This window comes from Syngnathus acus, chromosome 2, assembly GCF_901709675.1.
Source record: "Syngnathus acus chromosome 2, fSynAcu1.2, whole genome shotgun sequence".
In the NCBI taxonomy this organism is placed as follows: Eukaryota; Metazoa; Chordata; class Actinopteri; order Syngnathiformes; family Syngnathidae; genus Syngnathus; species Syngnathus acus.
In genome coordinates, this window is record NC_051088.1 from 9,237,134 (window position 1) to 9,256,386 (window position 19,253).

The window sequence follows — 19,253 nt, forward strand, 5'->3', positions numbered from 1 at the left end:
TCATGCTATTTATAGCGTTCCACAGTTAATTATAGACATCTGGGAATTTAATCATTTACACCAAACAGCAATGACTAGTTCGTTGCAAGGGGTATGTGGAAACATTTGATCATTTATAGTCGCATGTCAATTCAAATTGCTGGGACACCTGCTATGATAAAGTGAGCGTGCGTTCAGTCTGCGTGATGGGGCGGGAGTAGTGGCTGCGGATCCTCAATTTGTGGCGTCACCAAATGAGAGGAGGAATGAACTTGAGGGTGTTGTAGTATTTATATTTTCATATTTTCCACTCTGTGTGTGTGTCGGGGGGGGGGGGGGGGGGGGGGGATCAGAGGCTGATCTGGACTGTGTTGGACCTAATTTCTGTGATTAGGGTTGCGCCACTGAATCGTATTGCCATATTAAAATTAATTATATATTTTTTGCAACATAAGCAACAGTACTGCACTTTTGCAGTTTCACGGTTGATGTCACTGTATCTCGCCATGACACTTCCACAAGGCAGCAGCGTGCTCAGAACGTCAGCATGCAGCACTTGCACCGTCACACACTCAGGAAACCAGACTTGGTGACGCGAGGGAGGGTGGATGGAGTGTCTTTTCAAGGTAAGCGCCGTCCGTATTTTTTTTTTTTTTTTGGATGGGAGCGAAGGGGGATGCGGATGTTGCGGAGAAGTGCACGGACCATGTCATACACGCACCAGACATGCCTCAAACATGCAACCTGCACCAGGTTTTGCGACAACACTGAACAAAAGGGGTGTTTTGTAAACCACCGATTTGCCGTGCTTTGCAAAATGAGCGTCGTCATAAACACACAGCAACATACATCTTCCCTTGATGTCTCCATCTGCGAACATTTTATTATAACGCAGCCTTTTCTAGTATCTGTCTTATCTCTGACCGTCGGGGCAGAATAACCATCATTGCTTGGTTTTATTCATGTTATATTTGTCACCGCATGGCAGCAGACGCGAGGGTGGTTCCCTCCTTGCAGGGGGGGAGAGGTGCACCTAGACCCAGATGATCATGTTTACTTCACCTGTTTCATCAGTGCACACAATTTCGGTTCATAATGAGATTGTTAGGATGTGCATATCACCTCAGAGCATCATTATTATCTGGATAAATTAATCAATGGATGCATGATGGAAAGATAGACAGATCAAGATCGACCAATTATGAGGTGACAGATGTCATCAGGGGCTCTGCAGGCTCTGTCCCAATCTCTCTTGTGGTCGATCCCAAATGTATGTAATGATTTGAGTTTGTTCTTCCACAACAAACTCATAAAACTGCATATTTTGAGCTTGCTTTGTGTATTGGAGAACATAAAAGAGCCATTCCCAGACGGTTCTTATAAAGTTGGAAGCATACAATTGTGGAAGAGGGAATTATTTAGGAGAAATGGGGGTTCTAGTCCAAGCTTTAATTGATCAAAGGTTAAGTAGTGGGGCTACAAATGTTGCTCCACTTCAACATGTGCACATCAAACTGCTCCATTGTATTGTGTGCTCTCACACTGATAGCATCAGCAGTCAACAGGAAGGAGAGAAAGAAAAAAGATCAACTGTAGAGCAATGGTTCTGAAAATTGGGCTCCCTCTAGTGGTACATGGCAGACTATCTCCAAATATGTAACGTAATGCATGTGAAATACAATTTTAATTTAACACATTTTAAAATGGTTTTAGTATATTTAGGAAAATACAAACTGCTGAACTATACAGCAGTCTAAATATACTTTAAGGCAATAAAACTGTCTCATTTTGGATGAACACTTAGCCCCTTCCACACTACTGTATCTTAATGTTGGTCATTTTACTTGGAGAGCTAAGTATCTTTATAGTTGGCACGAACTGAAAAGAACCACTGCAAAAATGTCTCAGGCAATGTTATCACAATGAATGCTGCTTAATTTGAATGATTGTGTGACCAATTCACAGAAGAAACAGATGAGGTGTCAACTGACACGCACTCCTTTCACAATGCCTATTGCTGTTCAATTTTAACCGCACTGAGCAGGTGCAATGCAGGGGCAAAGACTTCCCACCGATATTTCGCCTTTAAGGATAGTTTCTGAGCTGTAACCAATGGGACAAGCATGGTGTGATGTTTCACACTACACTCAACAGTTTTGTGTTGAAAGCAATTGACGCTGTTCGACAAGTGTTTAGTCAATAGTTGATATTAAGACCGTCACAAAAAAAAAAGCAGTAAAACACTTTAAATTGTCATTTTAAAGGTTGTCAAAGTCAGGTCACAAATGCTTCCCTTGACACACAGTGAAGTATCTTTTGTAATAAGATCCTAATGTTTTTTTGCTATATAAAATGTTATAAAACAAAGTATCTGAAATACTCTGGACTGATTTGAGCTCAGTGTAAGATTACGTAACATCTGACTAGTAATCAGATGTGCTTGGAGGGTCAGAGAGGATTATTTAATACTCGGCAGCTTTTCCATCTTAAGTGAGAATATTGGTTCTCAAAGAGTAACATAACATAATACAAATGCAAGTACTCATTACTTGGGGAGGAGCATGGCAACAAACACATGACTTTAGTATGACAAACAACACAAAGCAGACAAATGTCATGGAACGGATGGAGCAGGGCGACCAAATGCAACTTGGACCAGGGTTTATTGAGCAAACTCAAAATGGCAAACTGAGACAAATTAACAAAACAATAACTGGACTGACTGACCGGTACGTGAGACAAGAAGACTACAGACGTGACGACAACAGACGTGACGACATCAATGATCCAACGGGTGTGAGGGGCAGACAGGACTTAAATACAAAACAGGTAACAAGAGGCAGGTGACTGTGGTTACATGGATTGAGGTGACACAGGAGGGGAGGGGCGACGCGAACAGAAACCATGGTAACAGACACAATAAAGCAACAGGGGACGAATCGTGACAAGAAAGACCAAATAGTGAAGAGCAGACAAATTTTACATGCATTTCATGAGCGATAATATCTGCATGAAAAAACAGAATAAATATCTAAACTATGTAATTACAGGGGGGAATGCCATTCCTTTGTCAAAGTAGTTGTTTGATGTGTTTGTGAAGCAAGTGGACTAGGAAGTGCAAGAACAAAGAGAACAAAGCCTTTATTTGAGTAAAGAGTAAAAACCACAAACAACAAAGTCAGATAGAACAACTCGTTTTATTAACAACCGCAACTGGAACAAAGCACTGTATATAAATACAAAAGAAAAGTCTGGCAGTGAGACACAAATTAAGAGTAGCGCCCCATGTTCAAAATTAAGGTACAGTATTCTGCTTATTTTTTATTCTTACTTTCTATGGAAAAAACCTTTAGGGTAGTTTTCTTCAGCCTACATATGGAAGTGACTCAGAATAGGAAACTCACAAGAAAGTCACCGTTATTGCATACACGCGCACCCCCCCCCTCATAAAACTCATATCAAAACTGACCACACACACCACTCAAACGGGGAGTAACATTTCAGCATCAACGCAATGTATCTATTTTGGTCTACTGATATTGTAGTTAATATAACCAAATATACAGTGTCATAGGGTAACATCACATTAAGAAAAGAAAAAAAAGCCTCAATGGATTAAGGAAACGCTAAACATGATGCTATTGATATCTCAATACCTGCCAACAATTTGAGATAAATAGAAAGCAACTTGCAGTCAGTGACAACGGTGCTGTGGTTCACTCAGCTTCAGTTTCCGCTCTCTCCGTGACAGTTTTGAGTGTGAATGGTTGGGCTAAGGGGTGCTATAGATACCTCGTGAATGACTGGCGACCAGTCTACTGTGGGGTGTAGTCTTAAGTTTTATCTAATAGGATGGACTGTACCTCAGCCGTAACTCTCGAGAAGATAAGCAGTGTAGGAACCTGATGGTTTGATAAAGCAACATGTTTACATTTACAGACATTATTGGGCTGTATAAGTCTGCCTCAACCTTGAAATCTATGCTCTTTTTAGACTAAAGATTTACCTGACTTGTAAAATTTGGCTGGTTCATCGAGGTTGATTTGAGATGCAAAAAAAGATGAAACAATCATAAATGAAAATAGTGGAAACACATTTTTGGTGACTAAACTACAAATGACACTAGAATGTCTTTATTTAATGGGATCCTCCGCTCTGTCCATCAACAGCACATTTTAAAAATCAAATAAAATCCAATGTGAATGTTTAGACGTACAGTACTGTGAATGGAGCCTGACTGAATTTGCTGCTCTCCTGAAAAGCATAACCTCAGAGCATTTCCTTGCTTCTTCAGAAACCTTTGTTCACCACAGAGCAGGGAAGACCCCCTGAGGAACTAAAGCAAATGAAAACGATGTGAGTGTTTCAACTTTAGTCGCTGATGGTGTAGGTGTACATTGGCCTGGTTTCAGTTTCCACTCAGTGACAGTGTGAATGGTAGAATGCTGACTGGTGAACAGTTCACAGTGTCACCTGCATTTTGCCTAAAGTTAGCTGGGATAGGCTCCAGGTCACTTGTGACCTTAGTGAGCATGAGCAGCACAGAAAATGGACGAGTCAATGTATAGTGGTGGATTGAATCACGTTGGGCCTTCAGAGCAGTACCAGCAGTATATTTCTGTCGTGCAATGGATTATGTCGCATCAGAGTGAGCACGGCCCTCCCCGTGGGTGTGTCCTAATGTGTTGCCTCTGCACTCCCCTATAAGAGGCTTTCTGAGTTTGCCATGCTCTTAGAACTTGTTTCACTTTCATCATTTCTGTTCTATTTTACCAGACCCTATTCAAGACCTTTTGAGAGTGACATGTAAAGGTAAGGGGCTGTAAGACACAATATTTTATCAAAATCAACTCTTGGTGTTTTTCAGGACACTCAAAACAATCCTTTTTATATATTTACTGAAAACATTATGCATAACTTTGAATCATAAGAATACTCTTTGAAGTTAACAACTCGGCCTATACAGTTTGGCTTAATTGTATGTGTTAAATAACGCTCACGTGTATCTTGCCATCACTGATGGTGTGCTGTTGAGGCTCAGCATGCAAGCAGCTTGGGCTCAGTTCCAATTTGTGATGGTGTGAAATGGGAATGCATGGCTATGGTCTCTTTGTGCACCCTGTGATGGAACTGGTGACCAGAGTCAGCCTGTTGGCTTAAAATCAGCTCGGATAGGCTCCAGCTCTTCACAACCCCTAAATAGGGCAAGCAGTAGACACGACAGTAGCCTCCATGGACATGTAAAGACTGCTGTTTAAAAAATAATAAAATGCATTGTCACATATTACTTTAGTAGGAGCAAAACAAAGTATTATGTAGAGGCCCCAGAATTTTTTTTATTTCGACAGAGAGAAAAGGGTTTCATCGTTACTTCAATATAACTATCAAAAGTCATGCGGTATCTGGTAACAAAGCAAAATTTCCCTAGAAATTGTAGACTCTTGTAAACATTTACTCAGTCATATTTTTATTACAACACGTGTACATTCCTTCACATCCTTGTGGTAATGTTCTTCTGTGTTTCATTGGAAGAGTATTTCTCTTTTGCATCACAATGTTTTGCTATAGCCCCCATTTTGGTTTTCAAAAGTGTCAATGACACGACTGTCTCTTATCCACTTCAAAGCATGCTATGGTCCCTATTATCAGTCTGGTTAGTTTTTTTACCTAATACAAACATTTGGACAAGTCTTTTTGTACTGTCGTGTAATATTGTGACGATGGTTTCATGTGACTAAAGAGTCACATTAACTCTTGATTCAGGTTGGGCATCGTTTACATTTGCACGAATCCGGTTCCGATTCCAGTTATCAGTCCATTTCTGATTCCTAAATCGATTCTGCTTAAAAAAGAAAGATCTAACCAGTTATTTGTGGATAAAATAATATGAACTTCTCTGTTCTTTAATTTTTTGAATATTTTACTCTTTGTGAATTTTACCATGACATTTTTTCAACAGCACTATATAATGTTTATTTTTCATGGGGCTGTATTTTTGAGAACATCAAGAATGCAGCAGTTACTTAAAACTATAGAACACTGAATGATGGGCTAGACAAGGGTTATTTTGCTTTAAAAAAAAAAAAGAAAAAATATATCTGACAAACATGGATGCATTTGAGGGGCAAATGGGAAAATTTATCTAATATAAGCAAATGCTTTGTGTTATGCATGTACTGTATATACTGTTTGTGATATTAGATTAGATTCAAATGTATTGTCAATGTACAGCACAAGTACAGTACAGCGAAAAGAACTTTGACATCCAACCAGAAATGCAAAAAGCAGTAAAGTGCAGAGTAAAAAGTAATACTGAGCAGTAGGTAGAGTGCAATCAGGTAAATATGAGGTAAGTTATACTATGCGGGATAATATACATGAGGCACGAGTACGGAAACTAGCTAAGTATTTACAATAAGGTGCAGTAGAACAAATATTTGCAGGCGGTACTAGAATGCTAATTGTAAATATAGGGTTACATATATGCAACATAGTGTCAGTATAACCAGATATGAACAGATATGTACAAGCGGAGTAAAAATGAGGTAAACGTTAGAATTTGTGTTACTTCCAGTTTAACTTGTTGCATCAATGTTGACATTAGACATCCAATTCTAACTTTGGGTCCGGATCTGCCCCAGTTTTAAGATGCTAGGCAAGATATGTTAGGCCGCCTCTAGCGGAGGGCAACAGCCGCTGCCGTGGGGTCTCGACAGGCGGAGCTTAAGATCCGCGTTAAGGGCCTAGCACAAGTCCAGAGTCGCTGCTGAAGTAATTTTGATCCTAATATTTTAACCGGCAAAAGCAGGTGCTACCATCAACAAGTTCTATGAGATACTATTGTAATTTCTGGACCATAAACTACAGCCGATAAGCCACACCAGCTGAAATTAGGGGAAAATCCTGTTTTGTTCCTATATAAGGCACACTGTACTATAAACCGCAGGTGTTTAATGTTTATATATAAGAGAATATGTACAAATGCATAGATAAGCTGCACTGGACTATACACCTTAGGGTTCAAAGGTTGTGCAATAATCAACGGCTTATATTCCGAAAAATACGGTATTTGGCCAGTCGGCTTTCCAAGAATATCTCATTAGTCAACGAGGTAAATCATTGCATCAATATAGGAGTGTACAAATACACAAGCTGTTTCCTCAACTGCAACTCCTTAGCTTCTGCTTTTCTGCAACTCAATTTTCTTGCTGCCCATAGTGTCCTCCAAAATAATTTGTCTCCATACCATGCCCAACAGTCACATGCCTAGAAGAAAATAAAATGTGTTCTTTGTCAGCAGGTCTACTTTTCAGACTGATGTATTTTCCTGTCGTACTATTTAAGCGGAAAACTGACATCCTCCATCTGTGATCTTTTCTCTGTAGGAGACCACAAGATGTGTTGCCTTATAAAGCACCAGAGCAGCCTTAAGAAGCACTAAGCAGGGTGGATGCATGGAATACAGTACACAAGAAATTAGTATTTTTTAATTGCAGAGACCCAGCTGGATTAAGACCTTGGAACACTTCAATTTGGCCTGCTGCCTTAAGCTGTTTTACAAGTAGCTTACATTGCCCTCTCCAAGTAGTTTTCACATTCCTACCCCATCTGCAGCCCAAGACCCTCAATGGTCAATGCCGATGCCTCCTTCAGCTCCAGGCAGGAGCTCCTTGACCTTCGTAGCCTCCCACTGAGCAGGGGTCCCTCTCTGGACACCCCCAGCCCTGAGGACTCTCACATAGACAACCTCACAGACTCGGAACCCAGACGCATCGATGGTCCGGTTCAACCATGTATTCTCACTGGAGTTTCAAGCTTTCCGGGACAGATTTATCAGGCGCAAACGTCCCTTTGCGCAGAGTCACAGATTAGATTAAATCAATCCGCCACAGACTCGGATCAGCTTTGCGGCTGGGGGGCTCTGACGCCCAAAGCTATCCAAGTCTTCAACACTCCTCGTTGGGTGTTGTTTTTCCTGTGCGTGGCCTCTTTCCTCCAGGGGATGATTATCAATGGCTTCATCAACACAGTGGTGACAACCATCGAGAGACGCTTCGACCTACCAAGCTACCAGGCGGGCCTCATTGCCAGCACCTACGACATAGCGGCATGTATTTGCTTGGCCTTTGTCAGCTACTTTGGCGGGACGGGCCACAAGCCTCGCTGGCTCGGTTGGGGGGTGCTTCTCATGGCTCTGGGTTCTCTCATCTTCGCCTTGCCTCACTTCACCACGCCACCTTACCAGGTCAGCCTGTCCAAGCAAAGTGGAATGTGCTCTGCCAACCGGACCAGCCCTTGCCAGTACCAAGAGGGAGGCGGATTGTCCAGCTATCGCTTTGTGTTCATGCTGGGACAATTTCTCCACGGTGTGGGCGCGACACCCCTTTACACGCTGGGAGTCACGTATCTGGATGAAAATGTCAAGTCAAATTACGGGCCTGTTTACACTGGTGAGTCACATTTTGGGATTGATTCAAAACATTTACAGCACAAGATGGTTAGAAAATGTAGTCTGTATTCTATGATATTGACTGTTTTAGTTACCATATCAAAATCGCAACTTGCATGATGCCGATACCAAAACTGTAATGTGACCTGCTTTATGATACCTGATCCGTTTTTGAACAAAGAAGCTTGGAGAAAAGTGACACGTAAATCACAGAGGAGAAAGTACCTGAAGTGACACACATGCTTTCACTTTTTGTCCCCAGGGATATTTTATACTGCAGCCATTGTAGGTCCAGCAGCAGGTTATCTACTCGGGGGTTACTTCCTCAACATTTACACTGAGATCAACCTTACGTGAGTCTGATTATGTGTGTGTGTGTGTGTGTGTGTGTGTTATTGGAAGACTTAGTTGACTTTTATTTTGGTACAATTTTCATGTTTATTGCAATACATTTGATTTGAATCAGCTTCTTTTTGCTGTATTTAAGCATATTGTAATGTTCTGACTCTGCATCATATTCTTCTAATACTAAATATTATTTGAGGAATAAAACACGTCTCACTTTTGCGGAACACTTAGCCCTACAATACCACCATTTTGATATTGGTCATGAGCAAAGTCTTTTTCAAGTGGTACTAGGTAAAAAGATTGAGAATGACTGGACTGGTCAAGTCGGCCTAAAGTTTCTGAGGTTCGGGTTTGCATCATGACTCTTGTGTTGCTTGCTAAAAATGCAAAATCATTTTTTCGAAAGAAATACTCACTGTAATTTGTGTGTGTATGGCAACAGGACAGACATGACTCCAGAGAACCCTCTGTGGGTTGGTGCTTGGTGGATCGGCTTCCTACTAGGAGGAGCAGCAGCTCTTTTGGTGGCGTTCCCCATCCTGGGCTACCCAAGACAACTGCCAGGTACTCACTGAATACATTTACACACGTATTAATTACAGTAAACATGCAAGTAGCATATTATTAAGACAAATGACAAATGTATTGAAATTGAATAGTAATTGCTACTTGGTTTCAAATAATCTTCTTCTTGAGATAGATTTTTGTTATCTCGTGTGACATCAGCATTGAATTTGGTTCTTCCAGGCTCTCAGGAGCACAAGGCCATGCGGGTGTCTGAGGCCCACCAGCTCAAAGACGGCAGTCACACCACAGCTTCAGACCCTCAGTTTGGAAAATCAGTCAAAGACATGCCAAAGTAAGTTAAACGTAGCTCTACTTTACAGTTCAATATTTTGTCATGTACTGTTGTATCCTTAATACATATATTCAATATAAAATATTTGCCCTGTTTTCCAGATCTGTGCTGCTCCTCTTAAAGAATCCCCCTTTCTTGTTTTTGTGCTTGGCTGGTGCGACGGAGGCCACCCTCATTGCTGGCATGTCTACATTTGGTCCAAAATTCTTAGAGGCTCAGTTTAGCCTCAGCGCATCTGAAGCTGCCACATGGTTTGGTGAGTGACGAACATATTACGCTGTTAAGGAATAAATTCAAACTAGCATTCATTCTATGAAAGTGAATCCTTTTTCCTCCTTTGCTCATATTTTCCAGGTTACATGGTGGTACCCGCGGGAGGAGGGGGCACGTTCCTGGGAGGCTATATCGTAAAAAAACTGAAGCTCCGCTGCCGAGCCATCATTCGTATTTGCATGCTCTGCGCTACGGTCAGTCTGATGGCCATCTTCATCTTTCTCATCTACTGCCCCAATGTGCCATTGGCCGGAATCACCGCGCCATACCAGTCTGCTGTCAAGAGCCCCAAGGACCAGTTCAAACAGCTCAATGTTCTACCTAGTCATCTGGGTCCAAGAAATAGGTAAACTTTTAGATGTATTGGAACTGTTGGATCATTCTCCCTGATGTTAGATCCAGATCAGAGTAGTTTTAGATTCTATATATGTACATGTGCCAGTCTAAATGAAGTTGTCAAAGTAATCCTGTTTTGGTTCTCCATTAAAATAGATTTTTTTTTTTACCATATACTGTAGTTTAGGAGAAATGGAAGCACCAACTAACTTTCTTTGTGTTCCATCCTGGCTGCCGGTTAATTCCTTCAGCAGCTCTTCTGTAACAGAGAGCTTGACAGTGAGCTGCAATGAAGGTTGTAGCTGTGTCTGGGAGTTGTACAACCCCGTCTGCGGTGCGGATAACATCATGTATTACTCACCCTGCCATGCTGGCTGCACCTCCGTCAACCACACTGAGGACTCCACGGGCAAAAAGGTTGGTGTTTTTTTTTTTTTTTTTCTTCAAAGCTTCATTCAAACCACTCTGGATGGATGAATAGAAAAACTAAAGATAATGAAGAGCTGACCAGTGTGTCATCTCGCACCCTGTGGCATGTGCCTTAGGTGTACTCCGGATGTAGCTGTGTGGTTGTGGCTAATGCCTCTTTGGACCAGAATGGATTCGCTATGGCAGGAAAGTGTGGCAGCAGATGCCAACACATGTCAGCCTTCCTCTCATTCTTTTTCATCATCATCTTCTTCACCTTCCTCTGCAGCATCCCGGCGCTCACTGCCACACTCAGGTAACATAGGCACATTTTGCATTTTTTACAAGGAAACTGTCAATGTTGTCATAAAGTGCTGTCTTGAGTCATTAATTGGCCATGTTTTCATACTTGCACTGCAACGTGATATCGAGTGTGTGATAATATTTCTAACTATTGTGCCGTTTTAGGTGTGTGCCAGACAGTCAGAGATCCTTCGGGCTCGGCATCCAGTGGATTGTGGTGCGCACATTTGGTAAGATTCATGGATGTTTTCAGGTTCACTTTGAGTCATGGAGATTTATAGCAGGTCTTCCCTGCAGTTCCCCAAGTACGATTTACTTTTCAGTCAAGGTCGTGGCAACGATCAACCTGCTTTGATGGCGTTAGAATCCAATCATTGCACGTCCTGAATGCTCTAATTTAGAATCCAATCATTGCACGTCCTGAATGCGCTATTATGTCAAAGCACAGCACCTGAGAATACTATCAGTGCTGAATGTAGCACAAACACAATATGAGAGGTGGTCATTCGAGGTAATCATGACGACTCCTTAATACAAATCAGTGTACCAGCTCAGTCATTTGGAAGCTGCCTGCTTTTTTAAGGTTCAGTGTCCACATATTATCGGGTTGGTTTAAACCTGATTTGACTCTCACCATGTCAACCTGTCACTTGCCTTTTCTCACAGGGGGTATTCCTGGACCTATCGCATTTGGCTCCATGATTGACATTTCCTGCTTACTGTGGCAAGATCAGTGTGGAGAGCAGGGCTCCTGCTACCTCTATCAGAACTCAGCCATGAGCCGATACATGCTCCTTGCTGGGGTCATTTATAAGGTAAATGCTTACTCAGCGGTGTTCTTGATTTATAATGAACTAGACTGCTTGGTGGAAATGTGGCTTAGGTGATGTCACTGTTTCTTTCAGGTTTTGGGGACAATCTTCTTCTTACTGGCCAGCATCTTGTACAAGGCTCCTCCAGAATCACCTCAGAGCAGCCGGGAAAGCAGTGACCATGAAACTAGCGACAAGAGCAACTTTCCCGTGAAAGAGCTTGCTGCAGACGGTGTCATCGTCAACCCACATGCCAGGTTGTGACACCGGCGACTCATCTGCGGAGTCTTGGTTTAAGTGGCCGGTGCTTCTTCTTTGATACATTCAGCCATAGGGAGGTTATTGTTCCCCAACATTCAAGAGAAACTTCTCTCTCTGTTCTTCGTTATCAGTTCCACAGACATACATCATCTTTAAATGACAAGTTAAAGGCAAAGAAAGTGTACTCACTTGATATAAAGCATGAGGAGTGCATGAATGCTCAGAAGAGAATAGAAGTCAAGTCCTTTGCAATACCAAATGTTTTCCACCACAACAGATGAATCGCTTTTCCATTCATTTCAGTTGGCCTCAATTTACGACCGTTTCAAGTCACAAACAAGGTTCCACAAGGTTCCACAACAAGGTAATCGAAGGTTCCACTGTATTTTCAGAATAATGGTGGAATCGGTAGCAAAGCTCAAAAGTCTGGAAAGTCTTTCAAACATATCAGGATGATCGCAATGGTTAGTATCAGAAGCAGCTAAGACTAAAGCTCACAATGTTCATGGGAAAGAACCACGTTGACTTTGAAAGTTGACATGATGGTTGAGGTAACTCGAATCTAACAGACGTTTGGTTAGATTTGCATAACATACTTTGCCAGATGATACTGTTGCCACACTCCCCGTAATTGCCCCTCGCAAAAAAAGCCATGCCTTTACGTTGTTTTCCAAATCCTTTTTTTTTCGTCACTTTCAGTAATCTTCCGTTTGGCAAAGTTGGCAACCACAACAGTTCAAACATACAATCAGAACGGAAAAGCACATTTGTATTCTTGATATATCTATTTGAACTCGTGTAGGCAAGCTTTTTTTTTTTTTCCAGTCGTAAACCACTGTTGGTTTCTGAGGGTTTTTTTTTTATTTGAGTTGCCCTGCTGAGCAGATTTAAGAGGTAACGGCTCATTAGGTTCTCCTTGATGCCCTACACATAAGTACCTGCACTTTAATCGAACATTTAAAAAGAAAAAAGGAAAATTGTAATGGAGTTTCTTAACTGCAATCAAAATGTGAATACAAATGTGCCAAAGCTGCTTTATCCTTGTAAGATATCCAAACAGATGATGAACTGTATTGGATTACCGCATTTATTGTTTCACCATCAATGTTTAATGTTCCAATGAATACTGCTTTCATCCCCATCTAACTGTTGTTGACAAAAGATGTTGTCTCTTGTTGTTATGGGTGGACTTCCTATTATTGTATGTTGCCGGTGTACTTACTGTTAGCTGTGCTTTTCAAAGTTTTTGTTTTTTGGTTTATTTGTACAAAATGTTCTTTTAAGGAAGCTAAGCTGAGTGAATGTATTTTTATGCACTGTTTGAAAGATGTCAAGTGTTTTATAATTAAAGCTTCAGATAAAATTGCCTGTTTTTCTTTACTTTTTTTTGTTCTGATTTAACAAGATTAGATTAAGTTCGATACATTTTGCAGGTTTGGATAAATGTCATTCTCAGAATAATCAAAATGGAATTTGATGGTTGTGGGGGGTTTTGCAAGCAACATTTTATTTTATAATGGCAATGGACCAAACTTTAAACAATTATCTGACATATTAACAAGACATTCCATTCAACTTGCCAAACACAGGTAAGGTGCATTTTCAATCTGATTAGTTACAAACAGACTGGACAATAAATCCAGCTTTATTGCCAGAATCCTCATGAACATACAGTGCTGCCAAGAGGAACGCTACAGAACTGTGAAAGTAGACTGAAATAATCAAATATTTGGAACAAATTGGTAGAGTAGCTCTGTTAGTGCTTGTCAGAGGAGGCTTAACTGGACCTCACGTCCCACCAATGAATTAGTGGTGAAGTACATCAGAAATTAGCTTCATGGTTTATTAACCGCTAAAAACTAAGTGCTGTAAGGTCTCCCTCTGAAATGAAGCTCTCAGACTCAGATATATTCCATCAATCTAAAGAAGAGGCAACCATTTTTGCACACGTAGAAAAAAATTTATTCTTGAAGATGAAGGTACGATTACATGAAGGTATTTAGAGACACTTCTTTGGCGAGTAGCAAACATGCCAGTGAGGTGTTTTTTGTTTTTTTTTGCAAAATATGGATTGTGAATCCTGTGAGATAAATCTAAATGTTACAGAATGTGATCATGTTAGGTTCATGTTACTTTGTTAAGTGTGCAGTTGAGCTGCTTTTGTTGTGAATGAGGTCTGAACATGCTTTGTCCACTTCCATCTCATGCTTTTAGTGCTACCGTGGATGCTTTTTTTAATTTGCAACAAGATCCCACATTGGAAATTAACTTTCAGATGTCAGTTATTTTGGAACCTTTAAATCTGAAATAAGTCAGCTGCATTTTGTTGCATATTCTCATTTAGTACAGAGGAAACATATCAACAGCTTACCTAATTGGTGCATGGAAAGCTAAATGAAATTTTCTTGCCTTTTTCAATCTGAAAAGAAGAAAGGAGACCTGAAATCAACCATTGACATGCCATGCAGGGGCTTCAGAATGGTTAAATAAGCTTCTCTTGGGGAAAATGCAGGCTGAGTAATGATCTGCAACCTGCGAATTTTGGCTAATGTCTCTAAATTAGCTGACAATCAAACCACTATTCCATTCACATAATGGCGCATACTAATGGCATTATCATCTTTCATGTTTGCTTTTTGGAAAGTAAGTAACAAAACATTTAATAAAAGGACATATTTTGTTTATTTTTGAATGTGGGAGGAAGCCAGGTGTGGACTCTTATTTGTACACAGGTACAAATTTGAGAATGGTTGTAAGCGCCCTGCAGTTGGCCACCAACCATTCCAATGTGTAATCTGGATCTCGGACAAAGTCAGTTGAAGATCTAGCATGCCCATGAAACTAATCACATTACACAGGAAGGAAAATGGATGGATGGACTGTTACATTTTGTTATTTTTCTCCTGTCATCAAAAGTGATTTGCTTTCATTTGTCCAGCCGTATTTTAACAGTAAACTACTTTCTTGATCCTGAACATGACAGACCATACCATTTTTTTTTCTGGAAGTGAAGTTAGGAAAATGAATGAAAAATGAAAATATACGTTCCTCTAATCCTCCTCCTCTTTCTTTTTTAAATCTGATGTTTGTCCTGAATTGCATTCTGTTCTTCCTTGCTACCATGTGTTTATGTGGGGTGTTGAGTGTCAGGGTTTGATTAAAAGTGAAAATGTACACATTGAAATCAGGCTGAAACACACCACATTGTGAACAAAGTTGTGATATGAATTCTTTCCTGATGCACTAACAACTTTGCTTTCTACAGTATGTGTAATTACAAGAAATGATGGGCAAAATAATACCACTCATCAATTTACCCTTGAGTGGAGAACTAGATACAGTCAGTACACCTCATTCCTTTTAAGTGTAGAACACCCTATACCTTGAAGGTTTAACTCAAATAGAAATAAATATTACAAATGAACGCAATCATTATTTGTTCTATTTATGCAAAGTATTAAACAGGTGTTAAACTCAAGGCTGGGGGGCAAATCTGCCCCCCCACCCCTCCTATTATGTGACAAATCATGTGCGTCGACTTCATGTTTCTTGCTAAAGTACCAAAATTTGTCTTTTTGACTTTTAATAACATTGCGATATTGCAAGCATTTTTCGCTACCAACTTCCCTTTTAAAATAAACTAAAACGTAGTAGAACAAACTTGTCTTTTCATAACATTGCGATATAGCAAGCATTTTTCACTACCAACTTTCGTTTTCAAAATAAATTGAAAAGTAGTAGGACAAACATTCTTTTGACTGGCTTCTGATTTCAAAACTACTCGTTCATGAATTTGTTGTGTATATGTGATAGTACAAGAGGCCCTTCAAGGGAAACCATAACTACGATATGGCCTCTGCCAAAAATGAGTTTTGCACGTCTGCATTAAAACATTCCTTATTGTGTTACGGTACATCCCAGACAAAGACAGTGTTCGTTCCGAGTGCGTATTTTGTCCATGTTCAGTTGTAAATCACCAGGTCAAAATTATGAACAATATTTGCTTCTGGGTCACGTGACCATTTTGGCATCTTTGCCAAGCAGGGCAGAGGTGGGCAGCGCTACTTGAGTCCGGGCCACCCTCTCTCCCCACAGGAGGCCTCTCCAGTGAAGGACAGGGGGGAGGGGGCGTAGAGGTCCGAGTCTGTGTCGGATTCGCCCTCCGCTAGGAATGGCCTCACCTTGGCACAGAGTGGAGGTGGGACTCCGGCTTCAGTCACTGCTATGGACTCTCCTCTTCCGTCGCCACCGGAGCCCAGAACGAAGGACGCCCCGAAAAAATCCTCCTTGGCCTGAGAGATGCTGAAGCCACTGAAGGAGCGCTCCAGCTCCTCGTGGTCCACAGACGGAATGGAGAGGGACGTGTCGCTACCAGCGTTGGTGGCGTCCTGTGGGCGCCGCCTCTGCCTCCGGTGTCGTTTCCTGCTGAGAGAGCCGCTTTCTTGGCTGGAACGGTCATGGAGCGGAGCGGGCGGAGGGGGAAGGCGGAACAGTCGGGGGGAATCGTTGCCACAGACGGGCGAAGGGGTATTGGCCACGCTGCTGTTCCAGGCCGGCTGGCTGACGGGGTGCTGCAGCTGATGCTGCCACGAGGTAGAAGGGCGACTGTGACTAACAGTCGGGGAAACCACTGATCCCGACACACGCACATCCGATAAAGGCTCTTTCTGCTCTAAAGACCCATCATTGCACAAGAAGTCCTTCATCTCTCGTTCTTCTTTCACCATCTCCTCCTTCCCCTTGTTCTCCACAGGGCTGTGGTAAGGCGGTGCTGGATAGTGTTCTTTGGAGTTAAAAAAGGCCTCCGTCTCAGAGCGAGGAATGCCCATGCGTTGAATATACACATGGACCAGAAAATCCAGCTTTCTGTCCATGCAGACCACCTGCAGGCAGAAGCAAAGCACACACATCAGGAGAAGTTTCGAAGGCTCCAACCGGAGCAGCTGTCCTCACCTGTTTCTCAACTTTGACCAGACGTCCCATCATGCTTGGGTCCTCTGAAGACTCCGCCTCACCTTTTGAAGCTTTACCCACTATTTGGTCAACTCTAGCATTGGAAAATGTCAGATCTGAGGTTACAAATATTTTACAGTCCTGCATATAGTAAAGTAATTGGTAATTTGTGGGTTTTCTGGTCTAAGATCATCTCGTAGTGCTGTCTAACATATGTCCAAATTTGGTGATTTTTTTCTAAACTTGGGATTTTTTTATTGGACAGTAACAGTGGTTGTTAAACTTCAAGTTAGCCAAAAAAATGTATGGTGTTGAGTGACTATTTGTTGTTGTTTGTATAACGAAAACTCCACAAAGACTACCTTAGAAAGAGACAAAATTGTGACTTATTTTTACATGGTAAACGTATGAAAACAGCATTTAATTTGATGTTGTCATGCTAATGATGAATAAACTGATGACAAAATAACTGAACTACAGTGGAACCTCTAAATTCAGATCCCCCTTTAGTCGCACAATTCATACTAATGCTAAAAAAGATTCATTCACCGCAAGGGGGCTTTGCTTTTTTCTGAAATGTTTCGTGTGTGATGGGAATCGGTGATGATGGAACTGAACTTACTGCGATGGAGTAACATGAGAAGGGGTGTGAACGGATTCAAATATCAAAAGTGCATTAGACTAATGTCTACCTCAAACTTGTGTCACCATTATGAATGCTAAAATTTGACCTAAACACTAGTGCTAGAGTTAATAAAGATTTGCTGATAATGACTAGAAGCGGTTGTTGGACATTAGATTGTTTAGTCGACCTTAGGGTGATGATAGTTGGGTCAACTTCTATCAATTCATGACATTATGAATAGTCGCTGATGGTGCTAGCGCACTGGTCTCCTTTGACGATAAAGTTTCTGAATATGAATAATTTATGCTTTGCCAGCAATGTCGAACAAATCGCTGGACCTTTGAGGTTCCACTGTATGTGAAGATGAAGTGAGCATTTCCAGAAGAGTGATGTGTTGATCTGAGATGTACATACATGCATGACATGTATAGTACAAAGTTTACCAGTCACTGGTTGGTTAGTGCTGAGTGAGAAAAGAAGGCCCTGGCCCAAAATGCAGCACGATGCATGCAACATGTTCTCACAAGAATTTTGTAGGGCACCGAGTAAATAAAAAAAAAGGATTACAATTTAGCGATAAGATATCTGAGTAAGCTAAAATAATATATATATATACACGTATATATATATATATATATTCTCATATTAAAACCTAAAGTTTAGTCGGCAACTGAGTTAGTACTCTTTTGAAAGGATTAAAAATAAACTTTTTACGCAATCCCTAAAATCAAACCATTTTGACAATTTGTACAATGTCATACAAAATGAATGTGAGAACAGGTTCTTGCATACGTATTTGTGATTTCATGCGTCGTTAACACTGAACCCTGACAGGGGGCTTATTTTTCTGTCTCTCCAGTTTGACACCAAGCAAAGAACCCCCCCCCTGAGTGAAGCCACAGTCACAAGATTAGAGATTGCTTTGATTTTCGTACACATTGATCTTAAATGTTACTATGTATTTGCATGCATTCTCTATCAGAATGAAACAAGAGTGGCTTGAACTCAAAAAGGGGTCTTTCTGTCCAAACTAAAAATATCAGTTAACTAATGTAGCAGTTTCAAAATTGAGGACAATGCTTGCAAAATGGTCACTCTGGATGTACAAGTCTATTGACCTAACCTAGGACTTTCAGTGGACTTCTTATGGCGAGGTGTTGATGGGGGAGGGGCCCCAACAATCATATCTATCCTGGCAAGGCACACAGAGACGATATGAGCGCAATCCAGAAATGAAGCCATGTGGGAAATTAATCATCGCTTTCAATATATTCCGTACACAAAATGACATACAGTAAGTCAAGTCTGCATGAAAGTGCATCGCTGGCATTGGGCGGAATCCTCGCATCTCTAAAACCATCACTTTTCAGGTAACCGAAATTAACCAAGCCATTTTTAACACTCAAAATTGGTCAATAATTTGTTACTTGACCAATAATATAGATTATCTGGGAATAAGAGGATTCTACCCGACAGTGACGGTTTGTGTTTTCTTTTCGGAATATACTGAATGTACTGCTCATGGAAGATCTTGAGTGGACAGAAACATGACTGCAAACAATGTTGCAATCTGAGATTAAAATTAGCAGATTGGATTTGTTTTACATGTGATTGATGTCAAGAACTGAATACAACACATGTCTGAAA

General features: G+C 41.0%; 2 protein-coding genes and 1 long non-coding RNA gene across 7 annotated transcripts; 2 read left to right on the top strand and 1 right to left on the bottom strand.

Moving 5' to 3' along the window:
- Positions 1-475: 475 nt before the first annotated feature.
- On the top strand, positions 476-12,301 carry slco4a1 (solute carrier organic anion transporter family, member 4A1). 5 transcript variants are annotated; one of them, XM_037241886.1, is made up of 13 exons: positions 476-605; positions 4,756-4,791; positions 7,365-8,429; positions 8,691-8,781; positions 9,219-9,340; positions 9,524-9,635; positions 9,737-9,891; positions 9,990-10,254; positions 10,496-10,661; positions 10,790-10,968; positions 11,121-11,185; positions 11,622-11,770; positions 11,861-12,301. In XM_037241886.1, exons 3-13 carry the CDS (start codon positions 7,607-7,609, stop codon positions 12,029-12,031), a joined length of 2,298 nt encoding a protein of 765 aa, XP_037097781.1. In that variant the 5' UTR covers positions 476-605; positions 4,756-4,791; positions 7,365-7,606; the 3' UTR covers positions 12,032-12,301. The 5 variants fall into 5 exon arrangements, with proteins under 5 accessions (XP_037097781.1, XP_037097791.1, XP_037097801.1 ...); XM_037241906.1 differs by lacking the exon at positions 476-605 and adding an exon at positions 2,352-3,279; XM_037241896.1 differs by lacking the exon at positions 4,756-4,791.
- A 1,964-nt stretch (positions 12,302-14,265) lies between these two features.
- On the bottom strand, positions 14,266-18,873 carry LOC119116926 (potassium voltage-gated channel subfamily KQT member 2-like). The gene is made up of 3 exons (XM_037242727.1): positions 18,730-18,873; positions 16,982-17,075; positions 14,266-16,911 (listed from the first exon to the last, which is right to left on the bottom strand). The coding sequence occupies exons 1-3, from the start codon at positions 18,846-18,848 to the stop codon at positions 16,090-16,092; spliced, it is 1,035 nt and encodes a 344-aa protein (XP_037098622.1). The 5' UTR covers positions 18,849-18,873; the 3' UTR covers positions 14,266-16,089.
- LOC119116930 lies at positions 16,539-17,455 on the top strand. Its single transcript, XR_005096390.1, has 2 exons — positions 16,539-16,621; positions 16,782-17,455. It is a non-coding gene; the product is annotated as an uncharacterized LOC119116930 (long non-coding RNA).
- Positions 18,874-19,253: the final 380 nt, after the last annotated feature.

Excerpts from the sequence above, each read along its gene's own strand:
- slco4a1 (XM_037241886.1), top strand. The coding sequence starts at position 7,607 with ATGGTCAATGCCGATGCCTCCTTCAGCTCCAGGCAGGAGCTCCTTGAC. Across the intron at positions 9,341-9,523 it reads CTACCCAAGACAACTGCCAG|GCTCTCAGGAGCACAAGGCC; the intron begins GTACTCACTGAA and ends TGGTTCTTCCAG. Across the intron at positions 9,892-9,989 it reads TGAAGCTGCCACATGGTTTG|GTTACATGGTGGTACCCGCG; the intron begins GTGAGTGACGAA and ends CATATTTTCCAG.
- LOC119116926 (XM_037242727.1), bottom strand. The coding sequence starts at position 18,848 with ATGGCTTCATTTCTGGATTGCGCTCATATCGTCTCTGTGTGCCTTGCC. Across the intron at positions 17,076-18,729 it reads AAGTCCACTGAAAGTCCTAG|AGTTGACCAAATAGTGGGTA; the intron begins GTTAGGTCAATA and ends TTCCAATGCTAG. Across the intron at positions 16,912-16,981 it reads TGGTCAAAGTTGAGAAACAG|GTGGTCTGCATGGACAGAAA; the intron begins GTGAGGACAGCT and ends TTCTGCCTGCAG.